Below are 23,885 nucleotides of genomic sequence, written 5' to 3'. Positions count from 1 at the left end.
CTGGTATATTTGAGATGTTTGACACTGAGGCTAGTCAGTTCCTGACCTGAAGATTGCACTGAGAACTGAATAGTGTGTGTTTATTACTATTTTGCATCTTCTAATATGAATAATTCTGCTTGATGTTTAATGTGCATTGTCGCTTCTAATGTGTCCATAAAGCGTTGCATTTGCTGATTTTGATCTACTGTATTCCACTGTGGTGATTTTTGCCACTGTCTGCTTTTGTTGTTGCATCTGTTCCCCCAAAAAAATCTGAATTCTAAACGTGTTTGGCATTGTCTGTTTCTTCTTTGTTCTACAGAGATGTTGAAGGAGTTGAACCAGCAGCGCAGAGAGAAAGAGTTTACAGACCTGAAAATTATAGTTGAAGGCAAAGAATTTGAAGTCCACCAAAATGTTCTAGCTTCCTGCAGCTTGTATTTCAAGGACCTGGTGAAAAGGTTTGCCTTCCTCCCTTCCCGCCAGCCGTTGATCCAATCTGTTCTTTTCATAGGGCGCATTTGTGTCATTTTTTTTTCCCTCCCTCTTTTCTCTCTTGCAGGTTTGTAGGAAGACTTTGGTTTCTATCACAGGGCCAGCAGCCATTCCTCGTTTTTTCGCTCAAATGAATGTATCTTAAATTGGGAAAAAAGGTCAATCCTTGCCTTTTTATTACCTCTTCTTCCCCTCATTTTAGAGCATTAATTTCCATTTTTAAAAGCAGAGAATGTGTTCCATGACTGAGGGATCTAAAAAAAAAAAAGACAATAGGCATTCAAATCACTCCCCCCCTCCCCCCCAAAAAATACCATGTTCGGCATTTTGGAAAGTGTGCTCCAAAAGCAATGTGGTATCTGTCATTTTGACTATGAGATGAGCTTTGTTAGCCATTTTATCAGCAAAGCGTACAGTCTTCATAGGGCATAAAAGTTTCCCATTCATATGTTAAACATTCACGGTGGGTGCATTGAACGCATTCAGAGTCGCAAACAATGAGAGGATCCGAGCAACTTTCTCTTGAATGGTTACCTTCACAGGTCAGAGCCATTTACTGCCTCGCTTTTCCAAATGACACTCCTCTGCATCCATTGCCAGCTCACTTTTTGTTATTTTTATTATTAAAATATTTCTTTGGCAGCACATTTTCCAGCATTGCAGTGTGTGTGTGTGTGTGTGTGCGTGTGTGTAGTTGATTCATTTTCAGCACTTTCATCCTCTCAATGTGTTTGTTTCGAATCTCATCATCAGTGTTCAAGCTTCAAACTACAGCCTACTCATCATTTAAAAAGCCCATGAATAAGTTTAGAACCTCAAAATATTGGAGGCTTTTTTTTGGTTAATAAACCGCAAATAGACATCTGAATGTTTTGTTTTCACAGAAGACAAACAACAGTACATTTTAAATCCATTTTGTCAGTGTATAATAAAGTGCACTAGCATATAGATGACCTTAAAGCTAACAGACCTAAAAGTCATACAACTTCAAGTTACTAGCAAAAACAGCTATCCATATATATATATATATATATATATATATATATATTGTGTGTGTTAAAGTGTGTGTAGTGTGTACATACAGTATATAACATTATATACACACATACTACCATTCAAATTTTGGGGTCAGTATGATTTTATTAAAGAAATTAACACTTTTATTCAGCAAGAATGCATTGATTTAAATTGATTTTAAGTGACTATAAAGACATTAATAATGTTGCAAAATATTTCTATTGTTAATAAATGCTGTACTTTTGAACTTTCTATTCATCAGAGAGCATCAGAGTTTCCTCTAAAATATTCATCAGCACAACTGATTTCAACATTATTATAATCAGAAATGTTTCTGAAGGATTGTGTGACTGTTAAACTGTTAAATAAATACAGTTATTTTAAATTATCTTCATAAATACATATTTTTTATCAAAAATGAATACAGCCTTGGTGAGCAAAAGAGAATGCATTTGGAAAAGGTAAATTTAATCAATAAAACAAAAACAAGGCATATATTACTGATTTTATTGTTATAAAAATAAAATGTTACTGTATTGTATGTTACTGTATGTAAAAGTTACTGTGCTACAGACAATGCCACACTAGTATTGAGTTTCAATTCTGGGATATTTTTTTTTTTTTTTTTTGAACATTGAAGCACATTTGATTAGCTCAGCTTGCTTGGTTGTTATACAATACAGTGTAACATACAGTAAATGCAACGAGCATGCAAAATATAGTTTGTTACTACAAAAGCTGCATTTTTTATTTACATTTGTGCTACTGTCACATTATATAAATAGTTAGTGTGAACTTTGAGTGACTGTCCTCAGATGCCGGTTGCATGAACTGCTAGTCTTACAAGTTAGTCATTGATTTATTTATTTTTTTAAGAATTTTTGGAAGATAGTTACAAAAAAACATAGATTGGCCTAATTTGATAGCGAAAAGTAAGACCCTTGACTAACTGCTGGGTTATACTAGATCTAATGGCTATGTTTATGCAACTGGCCCTTGATGGCCTTCATTTTTCTTGGCATAGTTGTTGGCTATTCACATTCACAATTGATAGCCTCGGTCCAGTTGGCAGGACTTGCTGTCCCCACGCCTCTATTCAACTGAATGTAGAAACACCGGTTAACACCGGACCTGTGTAGATGCGCACACACGTCCCTTTAAGATCCGCCTGCTGTCACTGACCTTGCATGATTGTTAGGTGATATCAGACTGAAGGACACATGTTTTGGCAGGCATTGTCCATAGATTAACCTCAGCTCTGAAATTGTTATAGCTCAACTTATGGGCCTGCATTGGAAAACGGACTGTTTCTGTAATTTGTCTTCTTACGTCTATCAATATTTTTTAAATGTCTTGTCATTTCACAGATCCATTTTTATTCAAAGTGCTTTTATGCACGCTAATAGAAAGAATAGTTTCCCTCGAGCATCCTCGGGTTGAGTGCCACGCTCAAGGGCAAAGTGGTAAAAGAGCAGATTTGTGATCGCAGTACGTCTCCAGTATCTGGGTCACCCTCACCTGGGCATGAACCTGCCGAGTTTGAAGCGCAATTCCTTAAAATCAACATGAAATGGCATTTGCTACCCATTTTACTTGCCTAATATCATGGCACATTACCAACCGAAAAAGGCTGAAAATGTGGGGTGGGAATTATTTGTATTGGCAATAAACTGTTTATTAATTATAGCTGGTGGAGGGGAGGGGTTGAAAATCTACAAATCTACTGTACATGTGCACTACATACAGTAGATTTTGGGTTTGTATTGAGTTTAATCTGTGATATTTACACTCTCTGTTAATCAAATGTTGCTGTTGTTTTTTGTTTGAATCTACAAACCTTAGAAAGATGAACGCCTTCGCACACACTTGTGCTTCTCCCACTTTAACATGCATTTGAATGATAGATAGATAGATAGATAGATAGATAGATAGATAGATAGATAGATAGATAGATAGATAGATAGATAGATAGATAGATAGATAGATAGATAGATAGATAGATAGGCAGATAGGCAGATAGATAGGCAGATAGATAGGCATATAGACAGATAGATAGATAGATAGATAGATAGATAGATAGATAGATAGATAGATAGATAGATAGATATGCATATAGACAGATAGATAGATAGATAGATAGATAGATAGATAGATAGATAGATAGATAGATAGATAGATAGATAGATAGATAGATAGATAGATAGATAGATAGATAGATAGATAGGCAGATAGATAGATAGATAGGCAGATAGGCAGATAGATAGATCAGACAGATCAATAGATAGATAGATAGATAGATAGATAGATAGATAGATAGATAGATAGATAGATAGATAGATAGATAGATAGGCAGATAGGCAGATAGATAGGCATATAGACAGATAGATAGATCAGACAGATCAATAGATAGATAGATAGATAGATAGATAGATAGATAGATAGATAGATAGATAGATAGATAGATAGATAGATAGGCATATAGACAGATAGATAGATAGATAGATAGATAGATAGGCAGATAGATAGGCAGATAGACAGATAGATAGATAGAAAGATAGATAGATAGATAGATAGATAGTAGGGCTGCAACTAACGATTATTTTGATAATCGATTAATCGGACGATTATTTTTCGATTAATCGATTAATCGGATAAAAAATTATATTCCATTTTCTTTGTTTATTATAACAAAATAAAACCCTAAAAACCACACTTTTGTGTGTTAAACAATCTACTTAATACAGACAACTTTATTATAAAGAAAAACAACAAATAAAAAAAATATATATGACCATAACCTATGACAAAAATGCTATTGTAAACTAGATTAGTGGATAACTGAGCAAAACTTAGCCTAGAAATATCAGTGCACAATAATTTTATAAAATCTGAACATTTAGTGAAAAAAACATTCCTTAGTGGGGAACAAATAAGAGACAATAAGTGTAGCACTAACACTAACTCTGGTAAAACTTACACATTGCTCTTTGTATTGTTGTTATACATTCATGAAAAACATCGTAAAAATCAGATGCACAACTGTTTTAAATGTAAAGCACAGCTGTTTAGTAAGGAAGCAAAATATAATAGATAGGACAGAACAAGAAAGGCTATTAATAAGCTTTCATTGCGCAAAAGTATTATGACGTGATCATGAAAGAGCTGCAAAGTGCTTATGCTCATCGCGAGCGCTGAATGATGCGCTTGAAGCAACACGGAGTCACAGGGCGGCGCGCAGCTCTTCAGTGTCCGCCGCATTAAAGTTAAAAGCACCAAGGAAAGAGAAAGACATATTGACTGTGTATTATACAGTATCTATGCAATAGTTTATTAAGCCTTTTCTCTTAACAGTTTTAAATTTCAGTTAGGCTACTGTGCACGTGAAGAACAATTATACTGCGCCGACTCTACTATAGTGTTGTGATCTAACAGACAATCAGTAGAAAGTGATTACGTTACAGCAATAAAAGTCTAGCAAGATAGAAAAACCATCATAGACCTTTATCTACGGATCAATTATAATAATAACAACATTGAATCATCTTGGAAAGAGATCATCATGTTAACTGTTGTAACGCGACGCGAATAGAGAATGACTGACAGCCGCAGTGGAGGGAAAAGCTTAGGTTAACTTGAATTTAATGACTTAAATATACATTTCTATCTCACATTATACTATAGTATGGCTTCATAAAGTATACACGATTAACGTAGGTCACCTATTTTGGTTTCAAAACGGCGAATTTACCGAAAGGTGAATGATTTTCGTGTGTGCTGCATATTGATAGCGGTTTCCTGATGCCCGCAAATTAGTTCAAACTCACGGAATCAAGAGCGCGCATGCGAGACAGAAGATAATGTGCTCCAAACCGTCCGTGTTGCGCGCGAGAGACAGAAGATAATGTGCTCCAAACCGTCAGTGTTGCGTGCGCGAGACAGGGTAGAGCGGCGAGGGAGAGAGACTGCGTGTGCGCCTCATGAAGCGCGCATGTAAGAAGCGCATGTTCCATGTAAACAATCCCCGTGACGTAATCAGACCAACTAATCGATAATGACATTCGTTGACAACGATTTTCATAATCGATTATAATCGATTTTATCGATTAGTTGTTGCAGCCCTAATAGATAGATAGATAGATAGATAGATAGATAGATAGATAGATAGATAGATAGATAGATAGATAGATAGATAGGCAGATAGATAGGCAGATAGACAGATAGATAGATCAGACAGATCAATAGATAGATAGATAGATAGATAGATAGATAGATAGATAGATAGATAGATAGATAGATAGATAGATAGATAGATAGATAGATAGATAGATAGATAGATAGGCAGATAGATAGGCAGATAGACAGATAGATAGATCAGACAGATCAATAGATAGATAGATAGATAGATAGATAGATAGATAGATTAAATAGGAAAACAAAGTAACTCATGTTACGAAATATATTTAAAAAATTATCTCAGATATTTTATTGTAAATTTTAAAAGTAATGCATTTCTAGTTACTAGAGAAAGTAATCTGATTACATCTCACGTTACTTGCATTACCCACAACATTGATTATCAGTTAATTCCACTTCCTGTCAAACCAATTCAAAGTCCAATTCAACTTCCTGTAGGGTGTGGCCAATTCAATTAAAACCCACACTCGTGAATTTAAAGGCAGTCAGTGCTTTAATTTGATGAATTTTGTTCTCACGATTTTGGTGTGAAGATTCATTTCTAAATCCTATTTACACAATTTGATGTTTGAGTTTCTTATATAATATCAATTCAATGCCACAATGCCATGCCCTGATTTACGAGTTGGAACATTGTTTCCTTTGGTCGCTGTCGCCCGAGCCACATGCTATTTTTAGCGCTTGCGCTGTGGCATTAAGCTCATCTGAGAGGTGCGGAGAGAACATGCCACCTGAAGGATATAATGCACCTCCTAAATGTGCACACACGCTCCCCCTCGGCCACGGGAAGAAAAAAAGCCATTACCCTCCCCTTTAGCGTCTGCCGCGTGGAGCGCGGAGACGGATTGCCCTCAGTAATTCCATTTTCCCCTCCGGATTTTCAATAAGTATGCTTGGTGCCACTTTAATTTATGGGTAGTGCAAATGCACCAAGCCGTCAGCGAATGTGTGTAATGTGAAACTTGGCTAGCTCAAAGTAGCTTTGACACCGCACTCTTTATTTATTTATTTATATAAGACCGCGCATTTGTTTTACAGTAGATTTGGCGTCACAAGTGCGAGGAACGAGCAAGGCTTCATTCGGAGAACAGTGGGAGATCATTAATCCCGTGGGGTTTGACAGTCGACTTCTATGAAGGCACGATTACCTCCTGCACTGGAGGAAAGTCACTTTCTGGGGGGTTTTCAGGGAAGGTTGAAGTTTATATACAGTAATGAAGTTCCACAGTATGCTCCTTCATTCATATTTCATGCTGTTATGATTCTCGACTGCACAACTTTCTCTTCAAACCTCTAAAAAGTAGACTTTATAAATATTTTTTTTTTTCCCATCATGTTTTTTGGGATCTATATCTGTAGATTTTTCTTTCAGACTTAGTATTAGTTTTGCATCAGTGCTGTGCTAAAAATAATGGTAGAGAGTGGGGGTAAACTGTGTCACATTTTACTTGAGTCGTCCTCTAGGCAAGCAGAAATTAGATGAAATGATGTATAACTAATAGTCCTTATTATATAGCAGGATGTTTGCCGTCAACTGAAATGAAAAGAAATTATCTGTAACGTACTGCCATAGATATCTGAATTCTCAAAAACAAAAATTATAAAAAAAAAATTTTTAAAATCTACCCGTCAAATGTCAAAAAGTCTTAAGTCTTATTTTGATTATAGTCTTATTTATGATATATTTTATATATATATATATACTGTGTATATATAGTATATGTGGGTGCACTGTGTATAATTATTATTATATATATATATATATAAATACACACGCATGTTTGTATATATTTAAGAAATATTTTCATGTATATACTGTATATATATTTATATATAATTTATATTATATATAAATATTTTATATATAAATAATATTTTTTTTAAATATACATGCATGTGTGTGCATTTATATATATATATATATATATATACACACACACACACACACACACACAAAATAATCATACACAGTGCACCCACATATATTATGTAAACATAAACTTTTATTTTGGATACGATTAATCGCGATTAATGGTTTGACAGCCCTAAAAAAATATATATATTCGGATTCGGATTTAAAACAAAAACAACAACAGGTATCTGTATGTAACGGGCCATTTCTAAATGTGGGCTCGTGACAAAAAAGACGTGCTTTACTAAATGTGCGACACATCTTACCCCACTGTCCTTTACCTCAGCTTGGAGGCGATTAATTGCTGAAAATTACCACCACATAACGCTGTAGCCCCGTGAGACATTTCTCTCTGGAAACGTACATGAACTTAAGATAATTATTGTGAAACAAGCATCGATTTTTTTCATCCTCACTGGCAAAGGACAGATAAAATGAGCTCCAGATATTTTCATTTAATATTTGTCTCTCTGTGTGTGTGTGTGTGTGTGGTTAAATGCGTTAAGAGTCAACACTAGCCAGCAGTTTTATTGGTCGTCCCCAGCTAATTTATAATCTGCGTTTGCACACACATGCACCATGTGGCCATCTCCCATCATCCTCATCCTCATGTTGGCTGCTAATGCTGAAAAAATGGCACTTAAAGTGAGAAAAATAATAGATGCTCATTTTTTAAAACACTTTCTCTGCTCTATCGCTCACAGACATGATGTCTCTCTCTCTCTCTCTCTCTCTCTCGCTTGCTGTCTCTCGCTCTCTCCATCTTGCTGAAAAACAACGCTTGCAATCAGCAGCTCCCTAAATATGCACCTCTCTCCAAAGCCAGAGTGATTTCCATAATAAAAGTGCTCAGACAAAGCAAATTGCTACTCCAGCCGATTCAGATTGCACTAATTGACCTGGTTGATGAACATGCTTTTGTTTTATTTCTTCCTCTGTCTTTTTCCGTTCTCCTCTCTGTCACCTCCATAACTTAACCCTGAGGACCAACATCCCATTCTATTATCTTAAAACCTATCGCCACGGCAATTAGAGAAGGACAACAATAACAAACTCTGGCTTTTTTTGCTTTTCAGGAGGGAGTGGCGTTTCTTAATCTTTTCAGCTGTAGTTCCAGGGGCGTAATTGCACATTCTCCTCCCTCAAGTACTCAATCATTGGAGACTAATGACACCCAACGCACTCCTATGTTCATGCACAGGGCCACGCTGACAGTGCAAATGACACCGGGGACTTTGTTTAGGTTTGGTGGGGGGTCACTCTCAAAGATCCAGTCATGGAACACCAGAAGAATGGCTGCTGGCGTCCTGTGGCAGAACTAACGTCCCCTTCTCTTCTTCACCGTCACCATCCTCCACTCGTCTTCACCCTGTCCGTCAGTGTGTCTGTGTATCCTCCCGTCACATTTTCTTTAGCTGCCGTAGTCTTCAACAGGTTACGTCTCACTGTTGCCAAAAGTTACGCTAGTATTGTGTTCAAATTACTAGTGCAGGAAGATGGGATCTTCTCTGTAGTTCGCCCCAAAATGTTATCGTTGTTTACTTCTCCCATAATGTTTCTTTCTTTCGGGAAACACAATAATGAGTTTTGAGGGATCCTGAACTAACATTTTAGTTCCTCTCACACACACACACACACACACACACACACACACACACACACACACACACACACACACACACACAGCTATTGTATGGCTTCACTGGACCTGGAATACAGTGCATGACTTTTTTGCATTTTTTTGGCTGTATAAATCACAGATCCACAATTTCAGACACTATTATTATTAAACACAAAATGAGACTGTCAGAGTTGAAATAACATGGGCTGAGTAATAATGACCAAATTTCAAGTTTTGAAAGGCCACTAACATTATTTTTATTATGACATTTATACACTTTATACAATATATTTATATATATTCTTTGGATATTGTAATAATTTAGTTGAAAATATTGTACTAAACACTTGAAAACTTAATGTTTTATTTTCCCATCCTTAAATGAATTTCATGAATAAATAATTAAATCACTATGTCATTATTTAAAAATATTATACTAATTATATATTATTATATTATATTATTTAGTACTGTCAAATTGATTAATAACGATTAATCGATTCCATCATAAAAGTTTGTTTATATAATATATATGTATATATATTATCATCAGTATATATATATATATATATATATATATATATACTGTATATTGTGAGTGTGTGTACTGTATCTGTGTGCACACACAAACATATGTATGCATATATATATATGTGTATGTACACACACACACACAAATATACATATATACACATTATATAAACACAAACTTTTATTTTAAAATAGATTAATCGCGATTAATCGATTTGACAGCACTAATTATATTATATTTATTATTATATTATATAAACAACGAAGTAGCTAGCCATTACAATTACGTACTGCAAATGTCAAAATGACCTTTTCTTTTTGTTTATTGCTTCCCAAAAGTGCCATTCTCTTAGATAGTTACGTTGTGTCTTATAGTTGTATAGTTTAAGCTGTGTTTTATAACTTTTGGATTATTGTTTTGATCTTTGAGGCAAAATCCAGAAGCTTTAAACACATGAAAGTGGACTTATAGTAGTAAACATACTACTAAGAATTATAAAATAGTGTAATTGTTACTTTGCCATTTTTATTTGCGTGTGCGATATGCACTGCATCCAGTTCAAGACTAAAAGGACAGTTTATCTTAAAAAAAAAATAAAAAAAAAATTCCTCAAACCATGTAAGATGCTGAAAATGTGATGAAATATTTTGCCTTCGAACACACTGGCATTCCCAGCTGCTTGTTTTTGATTGCTGTAGCATTTAGACACTTTATGTTGTTAAACCATTGCATCATTTGGCAGAGAGTTTTCACTCTCCGGGAACCGTGGGAAGATGATTTTAGAATTGCATGAAACTTAGACAGCTCACCATCACGTTTAAAACTAATTTGTAACGCTAGATTGAATGGCCAGCAGTGCAATCAATAAATTAGCTGGAAAATATTCCCCCGAAATGACCGTTTCATTGAAAACCTGCAGGCGGATCATCACAGTACTGGATACTGAGCCAAGAAAAATATCTAGAAATCACCTCATTGTCACCTAATGGCCTTTCCGTGTATATCGGCTTTCCGTCTGGTCGCCTGGCAGTTATCTGGTGACTGTACACATCAGTGCTATCTTCAGCCGACACTAAAACACAATCAACGTTTGCGTGGCTATTCATTTCACTCCTCGTGCCCTTGACCTTCAGGAGATTATCGTTTCACTCAGAGCGTAAAACCCCTGATGCTGCTCATTATTCACATTCCCCATCCCCCCCTGGGAATTATTACATTTGAAGTGATCAGGACAATTGCGTGTGAAAGACGTGAGCAGGCAGGTAACCCGGGGCTGAGAGTCTCACACACAGATCCTGAGAGGTCGTGTGCCGTGAATGTGCTCGGGGTGCCGGACGGATCTTATTAACGTAATGAAACGCTTCCATCTCCGTCGGTTTACTGTGCGATCGCTCCATGCGGACAGGCAGATTGCGTATCAGCCCTCCTCCCCATCCATGTCTTTCTCCCCCGTCATTCTTTCTGTGCATTTTGTGTGCGCCACCTGCGCCCGTCCTCAAAGCATGCCATGATGATGTGTCAGAAAAACAGTCTTTCATTCTTTGATTCAGATTGTGTTTAATTTCAGATGCAAGAAACCGAATGTATTGTATTGTATCTGTGCTTAATGCTTTTCCTGTAGGGTCGTTCTACAGAACTGATGCCTTTTGTGTACAAAAGAAAAAAAGATAAACAATGCATAACTAGTGGCGACCTTTTCTGTGTTAATAGAAAGTTTTGTATTTTTATCTTTTTTTGTGTCTTGAGAATGATATTTTTCTACTCTCCATATCACATTCACATTTTGATGTCCAATCCAAAAATTTGTACAATTTGTCTTTATTCTGTGTGTATTTACAGTAAGTTGATAGTGCAGTACTAAAAAGTTGTTTTTAACATATTATTTCCTTATTTTTTTTTTATTTATTTAAGATAACAAATTAAACCGAAATAAAATAATGTATAAATAATATACATTTATAAATGTCTATTATTATATTTTAAAATAATAATTTTATTATATAAATTCAAACATTTAAAATGGAAAATTTATTTAAAAATTTTAAAAAAAAAGTGAAATGAAAAAAATATATAAATTTGTCATATAAAAAAAATCTCCTTTTATTTTAAAATTTTAAAAACAGCAGGGTGAGTAAATGATGACTTAATTTTCATTTTAGGGAAAACTATCCCTAATATATTAAAATGTATTCATTTGCCCTGAGATAGCACAATGCATTTTATTCACACACATTATATATCTGATATAATATTTAAAATCTTACCGACACTTACTTTAAAGGGACAGTTCACCCATAAATGAAAATAATCTCATAATTCACTCAGCCTCAAGCCATCCTAAGTGTATATGACTTTCTTCTTTCTGAGTTATATAAAATAATGAATTATGAGTGAGTGAATTATGGGATAATTAAAAAAAAATTGGGGGGTGAAATATACCTTTAAAAATTTTATTTAAATTATCAAAATGGAAAAGGCAGCCGTTGCACAGAATCATCCTGTAATGGATTTTGGGTATGTATGCCATAAGGCTTTCCTTTAGGTCATGACCTCTGTATTTGTGTGTTTGGTGTTCGTTTGTGTGCGTGTGCGTCGTCAGGTCGTCTAGAGAGACGGGGACTGGAGAGAAGCTGGAGCTGAAGATGACTAACATTGGTGCAGATGTTCTGGAGCTGCTGCTGGAGTTCGTCTACACCGGCTCGCTGGTCATCCACTCGGCCAACGCCAAAACCCTGCTGGAGGCCGCCAACAAGTTCCAGTTCAACACCTTCTGCAAAGTCTGCGTGTCTTTCTTAGGTACGTAACTCAAAGGATCCCCACATCCATCAGATGAGGTCATGTACAAGCTACTTTTCTCTCTTTCTGCAGGATGATGTATTCTTTCATTTAGATAAAGGTCAGAGAACAATTGCATTGAAATGTCAAACCCAATGTCTCAATCTCATCCAGCACTGATTATTCCGATCAATACCAAATATGGAGGAAGTTCAGATGGCATGTAGGCACCCAGAAAGTATGCGTTTATACAGAGAAAGTACGAGTATAGACAGAGAAAGTACGAGTATACATACAGTCGGCAACGGGGAAAGCAGCGCGACCATCGTATGTATTTGAATGACAAAAATGTCATATTGCGAGTCATTTACGCCTGCCGACCGGCAACAGTACATTGCAAAATGAACTGTAATATGTTAGGATTGCCCTTATTTAATTAAAAACTGGGTCAATAACCCACCAAATGGCCGGATGTGTCGTTTCCAGACTATTGTTATCTGGTTGAATCTCCAGGTAAGACATCGCGGAAGCAACACAAGCCTATAACTCAATCAACTTGCGTATAAGTCCATTGTCAAAACCATTGTAAAACCTTGTCACTTACCAATTGTACATATGCTTAACTCCAAACTATTAATCCTTTTGTAAAACGGTGATCAGTAGTAGTAGCTACGAAGTTGCAGAGGGACTTTGTAACGTTAATCCTATAGGAATACTATAGTATTTTGGGACATGGACTAGAAGTATAGGTATTAAAGAACATCACAGAAGTATTATACACTACTACAGAATACTAATAGCCATAGGATTACTATAGTTCTTTTTCGTAAGGGATATAACATCAGACAAATCTGGCCCACTGCCTAATACGAGTTAAACATCTACTACTACTGTATATACGCAGGGATCTACACACACAGTAATCTAATAAGTTTGCTTAATTTTGCCATTTTTGTCCTCCTATCCGGTTCTGTGTGTATGTAAGAAAGGCTGTAGAACTTCAATTTATAATTTGTTAGTTTATTGGTGGTACAGAAAAAGACACTGCAACTCTTCGGCATGATTGTCGTATGTATTTCAATGAGCGCCAAGGCAATGTTTTCCCCCACGGGCTAAATTCACATCACGTGACGGGGCGTTCCCGGGGGCGTTCCCAGACCAACCGACTGTATCTATGGACAGAGAAAGTACGAGTACAGATCGGAGAAAGTATGAGTATAGGCAAAAGATAGGTTGAGTTATTTTGAACTTACTATTTATCAAATAATCCTGAAAATATATGTTTTTTTTTTCACACAATCAGCAATAAAATAGTTTTATTATATATATTTTATTATTTGTTGTTTTCCCTTGTCCCAGACTTTCAGTCTTAAAATATGAAAATCTATTTGAAGGATGAAGGTAAAATAAGAAAAAAGCATTTGAACAAAAAAATTATAAAGACATGGTGAAAAAAGTTTAATAGATTCTTTTATTGTGACTTTCTTTGTGACAAAAAGAAAACAAATGTTGAAATCTGTTAGATGTCATAAAAAATACATGAAAGTGCTCTTAGTTGGAGAAATACTCATATATAATGCTAGCGGAGCAGCTCAGAAGTGGTTCAGCAAATGGTAACTAATGAAAGAGTCATGCTGCTGAGGTTTGCTCCATTCACATGCTGCACATTTTAAGAATGCGGACAAAGACAGACTTTAGTTTTAAATGGCCATTTGATCCTGCATTTTAAGATCACTTATTGATTCGTTTCTTTCGAGTCTGCAGAAGTGGTCAAGTATGTTTGGAGACCCCAACAAATGAAAGTCAGCGTAATGCATTGAAGATTAGTTTGTGCCTTTGGGCAAAAAAAAATAAAAAAAATAAAATAAAATCTGTCAAAGTTACTAAAGTACAAAACAATTGATTAAGTCTAGCAGGGGAGTGTTGAAATAAGGGGAGCACAGGTTTGGAAATATACGAACGATACGGCACTGAGATATATTATCACCAGAGCGTTACATCAGCTGAAATGATATTGATACGAGGTGCAGCCCATGTGTTAGTGCTGGGTGCTGCTGTTTGTAATGCCACACACAGCACCGTTGACTCAGAAACTTCAGAGCGTGTCTATACACTCATGCCAGGCCGGGCATAAGCCTCGCTCTGCGGTCTGTCTCTGCGGCATGCCATTTATGGCCTCTGGCTGAATCCTCACCTAAAAAATAATAATTTTTTCCTTCCTGCGGGAGTGGAAGAAGACGAGTGTCCCGTTTGGCTTATTGATGATGGCACGCTGCAGGCCTGCCTCCAAAAGACACAGACATAATAAAAGCCCATCTGCCTCCACCAGACGCTCACTGAACCATTTTTACAACAATTTGTACTCTTATGTTTTATTTTGGAGACAAATTGGGTTGTGCAAAACCTGCACACTCACACCGATGTCATGTCACAGTGGTGTCATGCCGTCCACATTTATTATGTTTATCTGAATCAGGTTGAATCTGTTCATTTGATTCTGGTCGACAGAGTCAAACCATTTTGCATTGAAGCAAGCACAAGTTTAAATTTCATTATATATATATAATTAAGCAAAATATGTATTTTTTTAATACTTTTTAAAAGAAGTTTATAGTTTTTCGATTTAAAATTTACAATTGATATGCTCGCGAGAAACAATTTTTTGACAACCCTTTTCCTTTTTGAGGTTCTCCCATCTTACTACACTGTAAAAAAATATTTTCAAGATTTGTTATCACAGCATTTTTTCTTTTGCCAAATAAACAAATAATTTATTTAGTTGAGATAACTTATTATTTTGAGTTTCTGATGATTAAATTAATCTCCGTCGTTGTAATAACTCACTTTTTCCAGTTCAATCAACTTAAAATTTTAAGGCTACCAGGTTACTTACTTTTTTAAGTTAAACCAACAATATTTTTTTACAGTGTAGTAATCACAATATTTTTTCTTTTGTCAAATCGACTTAAATCATTTATTTAGTTCAGATAACATAGAATTTTGAGTTTCTGATGATTAAATCATTCTCCTTCATCGTATTAACTCACTTTTTCCAGTTCAATGAACTTAAAATTTTAAGGCAACCAGGTTACTTACTTTTTTACGTTAAACCATCAATATTTTTTACAGTGTGTTTAACTTAAAGTAAGTTAACTGGTTGCCTTAAAATTTTAAGTTGATTGAACTGGAAAAAGTGAGTTAATACAATGAAGGAGATTAATTTAATCATCAGAAACTCTCAACTAAATAAATTATTTAAGTTGATTTGAGAAAAGAAAAAATGTTGTGATAACAAATCTTGAAAATATTTTTTTTTTACAGTGCTCTAAATTCAGCTTTCGTTAGTGCAGTGTCAAATGTCCACTTTAATGCATCATCTGTGACGATCATTATCTGTGTGACTCGTCATAGACATAATTGTTCTTGCACAAGACGCATGCAGCTCTGTTTATTAACCACTAGAGCACTAAAAGTCACAGACTGCAGCTTTAATTAGTCAGATTTGAATTCGAAAGAGACTCTTAAGAAAACACTCAGACTGGCAATCCAGACTTGGATTCATTCACCACGACACAAGTGTCAGACTCATATTCTGCTCTTGCGGTGTAAAGTAGGGCTCTCCACTTACAAAAAGACACTTGGCTTGTTTAAAACATGGACCTTTGCACCCGCTTGGTCAAATACTTTAAGTCTTTACTCAGCGGGATTAAAGATGAGCTTGACCTTGCCATTCTAATCTGTGGGCACCCAACCCACTGCAGTGAGCTCAGTTCATCTCTGGATTCCCTTAAGCAGGGGCCCTTTTCTGGAGCCTAAAGATGTACAGCACAGATAGCTTTGCTAGAGCCCTCATCCCCTCTGTGCTGTGATCTTTTATGGATGTGTGCGCCTCTCTTGTTCTCTCCTTCAGAAAAGCAGCTGACTGCCGCAAACTGCCTGGGGGTTCTGGCCATGGCCGAGGCCATGTGCTGCACGGAGCTACACAACATGGCCAAAGCCTTCGCGCTGCAGAACTTCCCTGATGTGGCGGGACAAGACGAGATCCTCAGCGTCTCCAAAGAAGACCTGATCAACTACCTGTCCAATGACAGCCTGAACACCAAAGCAGAAGAGCTGGTTTATGAGACCGTCATCAAGTGGATCAAGAAGGACCCAGTCAGCAGAGTGCAGGTGAAATGTTCACATATGTGTGTGTGTGAAGTTGACAAGCTACTTATTAAAGCTACCCTTTTGTCCTCCACTGTTTGGGGCAGTCGTGGCCTAATGGTTAGAGAGTCAGACTGGTGGGCCGAAGCTTTTTTGCGCCACAGCAAAAAATGTCTGCCCATTGCTCTGAATGTGTGTATGTGTGTTCACTACTCACTGCTCTTAATGTATGTGCACTAACTTGGGTTGGGTTAAATGAAGAGGTCACTTTTTTAAAAAAAGGTTTGATGAAATTTGAACCCATGTGTTCAATTCATTCAAATCCTGTTTGAATGAATCTTATGTTGAGTCTTAGATTTGAATGAGTCTTGAATGAATCTTAGATTGTTCTTTTATAGTGAAGCAAAAAGAGTCTTATGGGCCGGTTCTTTTTAGTAAATCAAAAAACCGAGCACAACCAGTGTAGTGCAGTTGTTGAATAAATGATTCTTAAGAGCTGATTCTTTTTAGTGAATCAATAAAAAACACACTGAGCAGACTGTATAGTTTGGTTTAATTGTTCAATTTGTTTAAAACAAGTTAAATTGCGAATCAAAAACATACAGCACAACCAATGTAATCTGATTCCCAAACAACTAATTCGTTTGAGCCATTTTTAGTGAATTAGTCAAAATGATTCAGTATTACCAATGTAGTTTGATTCCTGAATGATTGACTCTTATGGGCCTATTGTTTTAGTGAATCAAAATCATATTGTGAAGCTACATGGTCTGAACTAATTTTTTTTAAATTAGAGAATAAAAAAATGAATCATTTTATTGTATTTATCAAAACTATGAAAAATCAATCAGAAAACAGCGTGACCAGTCTGATTCCTGAGCGAATGACTGTTTTTTTCTTTCTTTTTTAATACATAAATAAAAATTATACAATAACAATATAGTAAAGTTCCTGAATGGCTGGTTCTTTTTAGGGAATCAAAAATGAATGGCACAAACTGTGCTGAAAGAAATGACTTAAACTTGTATTTTTTTTAGTATACATGGATCAGTGCAGCCCGATTCCCAAATTAATGTCTTTATGAATCCTTTTTTTAGTGAATCAAAACCATTTAACATGACCAGTATAGTCTGAAAGTACCCACTGTTATATGTGCCCATCAAATCTGTTTCTGACCCATGCTCTAAGTCTGTACTTAATGAATTTTTACTGTCTGTTGTTCACATTGGTAGACTGTGTTTTATTCAGCACTGTGACTGCTTTCTGTTTTGTAGCTCGGTGTAAAAGCTGAATTTTATTTGGTTGAGAGAGACACACCAAGGGTTCAGCCCCCTGAAGTGCCTTTGTTTCTTTATGGATCAAAAGACCTGTCTGCGGTGGGCTCGACAATTCAATAGGGCTTTCTCAAATCTCTCTCCACATTGAAGAAGTTTTGGCTTCCCAGAACCCCAGAACAAGAGGTCAACACCATTTTGCTGTCCTTGCACTTCTATTTCTGCTACCCTGAAGAATACATTCAGGCCACTCGCAGCAAACATAAATAAGAGAGTGCGGAGCAAAGAAGCGTGTAGGAGCCAGCGGCCCAGATCAGATATTCTGGGGCCGTGTGGCATGACATTAGACCTTTTGGAGTACTGATGGGGTGCTGAGACTGTCTGAAATGGATGAGCCATGTGTCACAGTGCTGCTGCTTAAAAAACCCCTCATGCACCACCGCAAGTTCCTTTCTGCTATAAAACGGCCCACGATTGGGATTGAGTTCATAAACAACTCTGGAACATCGGGCTGCGGATGCATTTTTTTCAATCTTTCTGTCTGTCTTTCTCTCTCTTACTGAATTTCACCCCTTTCCAGACCCCGATGGAAGCGTTTTGATTGAATCCACTGACATTTCCTAAGGATATATCAGCTCCAATTGTCACAGTCGATGCACAAACCCAAAGGCGAATGTTTGTTCTCGGAGCTCTACAAACATGCTCCGGCGATCTGAGATGGGGATCGTTTTTGGCCGAAGCTATAGATAATGAAAAAATAACTACTTTTATGCTTCACGGCAAATTAGTGGTGAATTAGTAGGCGGCGTGTTGCGCTGTGTACAGCCGCCAGACCTCCATGCGCAGTGATGTATGGATCTTTATTGTGCAATCCTTCACGCCGTTGCACAATTTGCATTAGTTTATTACAGTGAGTCAACATGCTTTTTATGTGCTTGTAACACAAGGGCCGCGCGAGCCGCTGGGGAAAGAGCCGAGCTTAAAATAGAGCTTCTTACGGCACACCTGGGACCGGCGCCGAGCTCCTGCATAAGATGTGAACGATCAGCCTGTCCTAATGTTAGTAAATGATCTTTCTTTTGTCCTTGATCCAGTAGTCATACGTCTAGATGGACTGGGTGATTAATGGCGTCACGTGACTCATTCCGATCTGTGTTAGTGTATGAGAGATTGTGGGGAGAAATTGGATTGAGAAAGATGTGTCATTCAGAGGTATGAAAGAAGAACTCAGAGTTTAGCCATGTGTTTTAATGCTCGCCTAATGAATGAGAAGGATCAGCCGGTTTTACTGAAGCATTCAGAACGCAGATCTATTCTCTAGCAGCCAGACTTGTGGCCCTTATATACTCCTGGAGAAAACATCTATTATCCGGTCGATATGGATGATATTAAGGTTTGAACATACAAAATGCTGTGACCGATAGCATGTCTTTGTCTTAAAATTAAATTCAACCACTTCTCAGAAACAGAAGAATCTCAGAAGAACATGGTTTTATCAATTAATAATATGTGCATTCTTGCATTCATCATTCTTTTAGACTGACATTTTTATTTATGTTAATATAGATTAATCCTGATTAAAGAGATTACGTTATTAAGTCAAGAACATTGAGTGCATTTTTTTGTCTTTTGATTTATAATGGACTGCAGTGGACATTCACAAATAGAAAACAGGTATTTTAAATTGTAATAATATTACAGTATTTACTGTGTCGTTGATCAAATAAAAGCAGACTTCCTTAAAATCATTAAAAAATCTTAAATTAAACTTTTCAATTGTAGTGCATATTTGTATATATATTTGATTACTTTACAGTAGATTGTTATTTTGCCTCTTATTGATATATTGTTTCTATATGTATTATCAACATATTATATTTTTTTAAATAAAAGCGTCCAATGTTGATTCATCTCAGGGCTATTTTAAATCCCCATGGAAACATGAATGATAATTTTATTTTGTGATATTTTTGAGAGGATTTTTTTCACCTTCACTGGACATTAGGAAAAGAGACTGGAAACAATTGGAGTGTAGAGAGGGGGAAAAGACCAAGAAAGAAGCGAATGATATGGCTCATACTTTATTTTATTTTACTTTAGTTCTTGATCCAAAGTGGCTTAAAAAGTGACCAGTAACGGTTGTGCTCTATTGAACATACGAGTCACACAGTTTGAGTGCCGACTTTCCTGTGAATCAGTTAATTACGACAATCTGATTGCTATCAGCAAATTACAATTACTTGCCAAACATTACATCAACTACTTAATATTCTTGAGCCAGACTGATAAAGTTTAGAATGTGCCCCCACCACTTTTCTCATTTCTCTTATGTTATTCCTCTTTTGAAGCACCAATTGCAACGTGTGTGTCCTGACTCTACTGTTTTACCCTTCGCGTCTTATTTGCATCGGATACTGTAGACCAGGGGTGTCCAAACTCATTCCTGGAGGGCCACTGTCTTGCAGAGTCGTGCTCCAACTTTCCTTCTGGAAGTTTCTAGTATGCTTAGTGTAACAGGCGTAAGCCAGTAAGAGCTGTGTGTGTAAACCTCACTCCCCAGGCCTCAAGTGGAGACGCCGGATCGATCCCGCTCGGAGCGAGTTGAGTAGGATCAGTTTCAGTTGGTGCCGTGACCCGGTTGGGAGTGAGGTTTAGCAGGGTGAGATTAATGGACATAGGCCAGTAAGAGCTGTGCATGTAAACCTCATTCCCCTGGCCTCAAGAGGAGACGCCGGTTCAATCACGCTCGGAGCGAGTCGAGTAGGATCAGTTTCATTGAGTGCCGTGACCCGGTTGGGAGTGAGGTTTAGCAGGGTGAGATTAATGGACATAGGCCAGTAAGAGCTGTGAGTATAAACCTCACTCCCCAGGCCTCAAGAGGAGACGTCGGTCGCCGGTTCAATCACGCTCGGAGCTGGTCGAGTAGGACCAGTTTCATTTGGTGCCGTGACCCGGTTGGGGGTTAGGTTTAGAGGAGTGAGATTAATGGATGTAGGTCAGTAAGAGCTGTGAGTATAAACCTCACTCCCCAGGCCTCAAGAGGAGACGTCGGTCGCCGGTTCAATCACGCTCGGAGCTGGTCGAGTAGGACCAGTTTCATTTGGTGCCGTGACCCGGTTGGGGGTTAGGTTTAGAGGAGTGAGATTAATGGATGTAGGTCAGTAAGAGCTGTGAGTATAAACCTCACTCCCCAGGCCTCAAGAGGAGACGTCGGTTGCCGGTTCAATCACGCTCGGAGCTGGTCGAGTAGGACCAGTTTCATTTGGTGCCGTGACCCGGTTGGGAGTGAGGTTTAGCAGGGTGAGATTAATGGACATAGGCCAGTAAGAGCTGTGAGTATAAACCTCACTCCCCAGGCCTCAAGAGGAGACGTCGGTCGCCGGTTCAATCACGCTCGGAGCTGGTCGTGTAGGACCAGTTTCATTTGGTGCCGTGACCCGGTTGGGGGTGAGGTTTAGAGGAGTGAGATTAATGGATGTAGGTCAGTAAGAGCTGTGAGTATAAACCTCACTCCCCAGGCCTCAAGAGGAGACGTCGGTCGCCGGTTCAATCACGCTCGGAGCTGGTCGTGTAGGACCAGTTTCATTTGGTGCCGTGACCCGGTTGGGGGTGAGGTTTAGAGGAGTGAGATTAATGGATGTAGGTCAGTAAGAGCTGTAAGTATAAACCTCACTCCCCAGGCCTCAAGAGGAGACGTCGGTCGCCGGTTCAATCCCCCTCGGAGCTGGTCGAGTAGGACCAGTTTCGTTTGGTGCCGTGACCCGGTTGGGAGTGAGTTGGAGGTTATTTAATGGACGAAGGCTAGTAAGAGTTGTGCGTGTAAACCTTACTACCCCAGCCTTAAGAGGTGCTAGCGGCTACAGTCTTTAACGTCCTTGTTAGCGTGCCCACCTCCCACGCTGGAGACACCAGTTCGAGGAGTTAGACCGATTGCACAAGTAGAACCTTGATAAGCTGGTTCATGTTTGTTTAATCAATTGTTTAATTGGGACAAGAGTTAAACTTTGCAGTACAGTGGTCCTCCAGGAGCAGAACTGGACTCCCTGCTGTAGGCTGAGATTACATTGTTCAAAAAAGAAAGCAAGCTTCAGAGTCTGACTGCCTCCAGTCACTCAAATTTCATGTGCAAGCACAAAAATCAGAATGTGGCAAATGCTTTGATAAACCTCTCTCTCTGTGCCATGTGTTCACCTGCCGGGACCGAGCAGCAGTGACTCCGTCACTCAAACGCTGACTAAACTTTCCGCGATTGCTAACAGCACGGCACCGGAGGCGCCAAAGATCAGGCCCCTGCCCTGCCGAGCACGAGTCAAAACGGCAAGCCCTTTCCGCCTCCTCCACGGCATGTCCAGAGTCCCGACCCGCGTGCTTTCAATTACAGACACCTCCCCTCCCACCAAGTCCCGTGCAGCGGAACCATTAAAGAAACGCCCTGGACGATTTCATACAACACTTTATCGTGACCGAACGGTGAGGCCGCCTGACAAAGAAGGTTGATTAATTGCATCTCCTTTGAGGAGAGAACTAATATGCAGCTGAAAAGAATGCTTAATGATGGTTTTTGCACAAGGGGGCAATCTGCATTCACCCTCGGCAGGGAGATCTAATTCAGCAGTCAGAAAATAACAATGGATGTACCAGCGTTGATGCTCTGTCCTGGCAGACAGCACTCATTAGTTGCCGGGGTCATGTTTGACTTGAGGGCAGAGGAGAATCTTCCCATTTCAGCCTTTTAATGAGATCAGAACTTTTTGAATTTGCAGATGTTACTGGGGACTTCAATCTCACCCCTCATTCAGTCGGAGTATAAAGACATGCAGACTGGATTATTAACAATTCCAAAAACCATTTAGTCTCAATTAGAACTGTTAGTATAGTAATATATAGAAGTGAAGTTTATTATCGTTGGCGGAAAAAATGGGCAGGCTGGTTATTAGTCTTTATATTTTTTGATATTTGGTATACAAGTGCTTAATTTCACATCATTAAAAGAAATTATGTTTCTAGCCCTGTGGAAAGAGTTTTGTGTTGACATACTCTAGAGTTTACAATGCAAAGATGTTAGCCAATAATTAAACATGCACTCTTAAACTCTCTCTCATTATTTTGTACTGGGAAGATTTATTCATTTAATGAATAAGGCAGATGATTCATATATAAATGAATCAGTTTAAAAATATATTCTTCAATCAGACATCTAACATAAAAGGTTGTGTTTACATAATATGTATGTGTATACACACACACACACCCACACACACATATATATATATATAAATATATATATATATACTCACAAACACAGACGCATATATAAATATATAGATTATGTAAACACAAACTTTAATGTTAGATTTTAATATATATATATATATATATATATATATATGTTTGTGTGTGTGTGTGTGTGTGTGTGTGTGTATATATATATATATATATATATATAAGCCCAGCATAAGTTATAAGCTAACAGGTAATAGAACGTTATCTGGTCTTTAATAATGTTCCTTCAAATTATTATACATTGTTCATGGAAAGTTTTTTTTTTCTTCCCCGAAACATTTTAGATGGACGTTTGTCTAATATTTTATAAATTATTTTTAATTGATGTTTTGAATGTTGAGAGAACATTCAGAAATAATATTTTCATAGCTTAATTTTTTTAAGTTTTTCTTTTTTTTTATTCATTTGATTCCAATGCTTAATGGGAAAGTTCATTAGTTTAGAGCTCTTTTTTCTGATTTTGCTTTGAATAGATGTTGTGATTCCTCTCAGAGCTGGTCGGATTGGTTCATGGCTTAGAACTATTTATTGAAGGACTTTTTGAAATGCCTACAGAATGAAGGAAATAAATGAGAAAAATAACCAACGAACCAAGACTGCTAAAAAACAACAAAAAACGGCCTGCCACTGTTGAGCTTCATTGAGACGGTTAGT

General features: G+C 37.5%; 1 protein-coding gene across 2 annotated transcripts in view; it reads left to right on the top strand.

Moving 5' to 3' along the window:
- klhl29 (kelch-like family member 29) overlaps positions 1-23,885 on the top strand; it is a 263,285-nt gene that overhangs the window by 184,045 nt on the left and 55,355 nt on the right. For both annotated transcript variants that reach the window (XM_039648010.2, XM_089118884.1), the window contains 3 exons: positions 305-443; positions 12,353-12,549; positions 16,439-16,698. In XM_039648010.2, coding sequence (XP_039503944.2) covers positions 305-443; positions 12,353-12,549; positions 16,439-16,698 — 596 coding nt within the window. The remainder of the gene's footprint in view (positions 1-304; positions 444-12,352; positions 12,550-16,438; positions 16,699-23,885) is intronic.

Source organism: Pimephales promelas, chromosome 13, assembly GCF_988280905.1.
Source record: "Pimephales promelas chromosome 13, fPimPro1.hap1.1, whole genome shotgun sequence".
NCBI classification, from domain to species: Eukaryota; Metazoa; Chordata; class Actinopteri; order Cypriniformes; family Leuciscidae; genus Pimephales; species Pimephales promelas.
The sequence above is the reverse complement of the archived record's forward strand: the minus strand, read 5'-3'. Positions and strand labels throughout refer to the sequence as shown.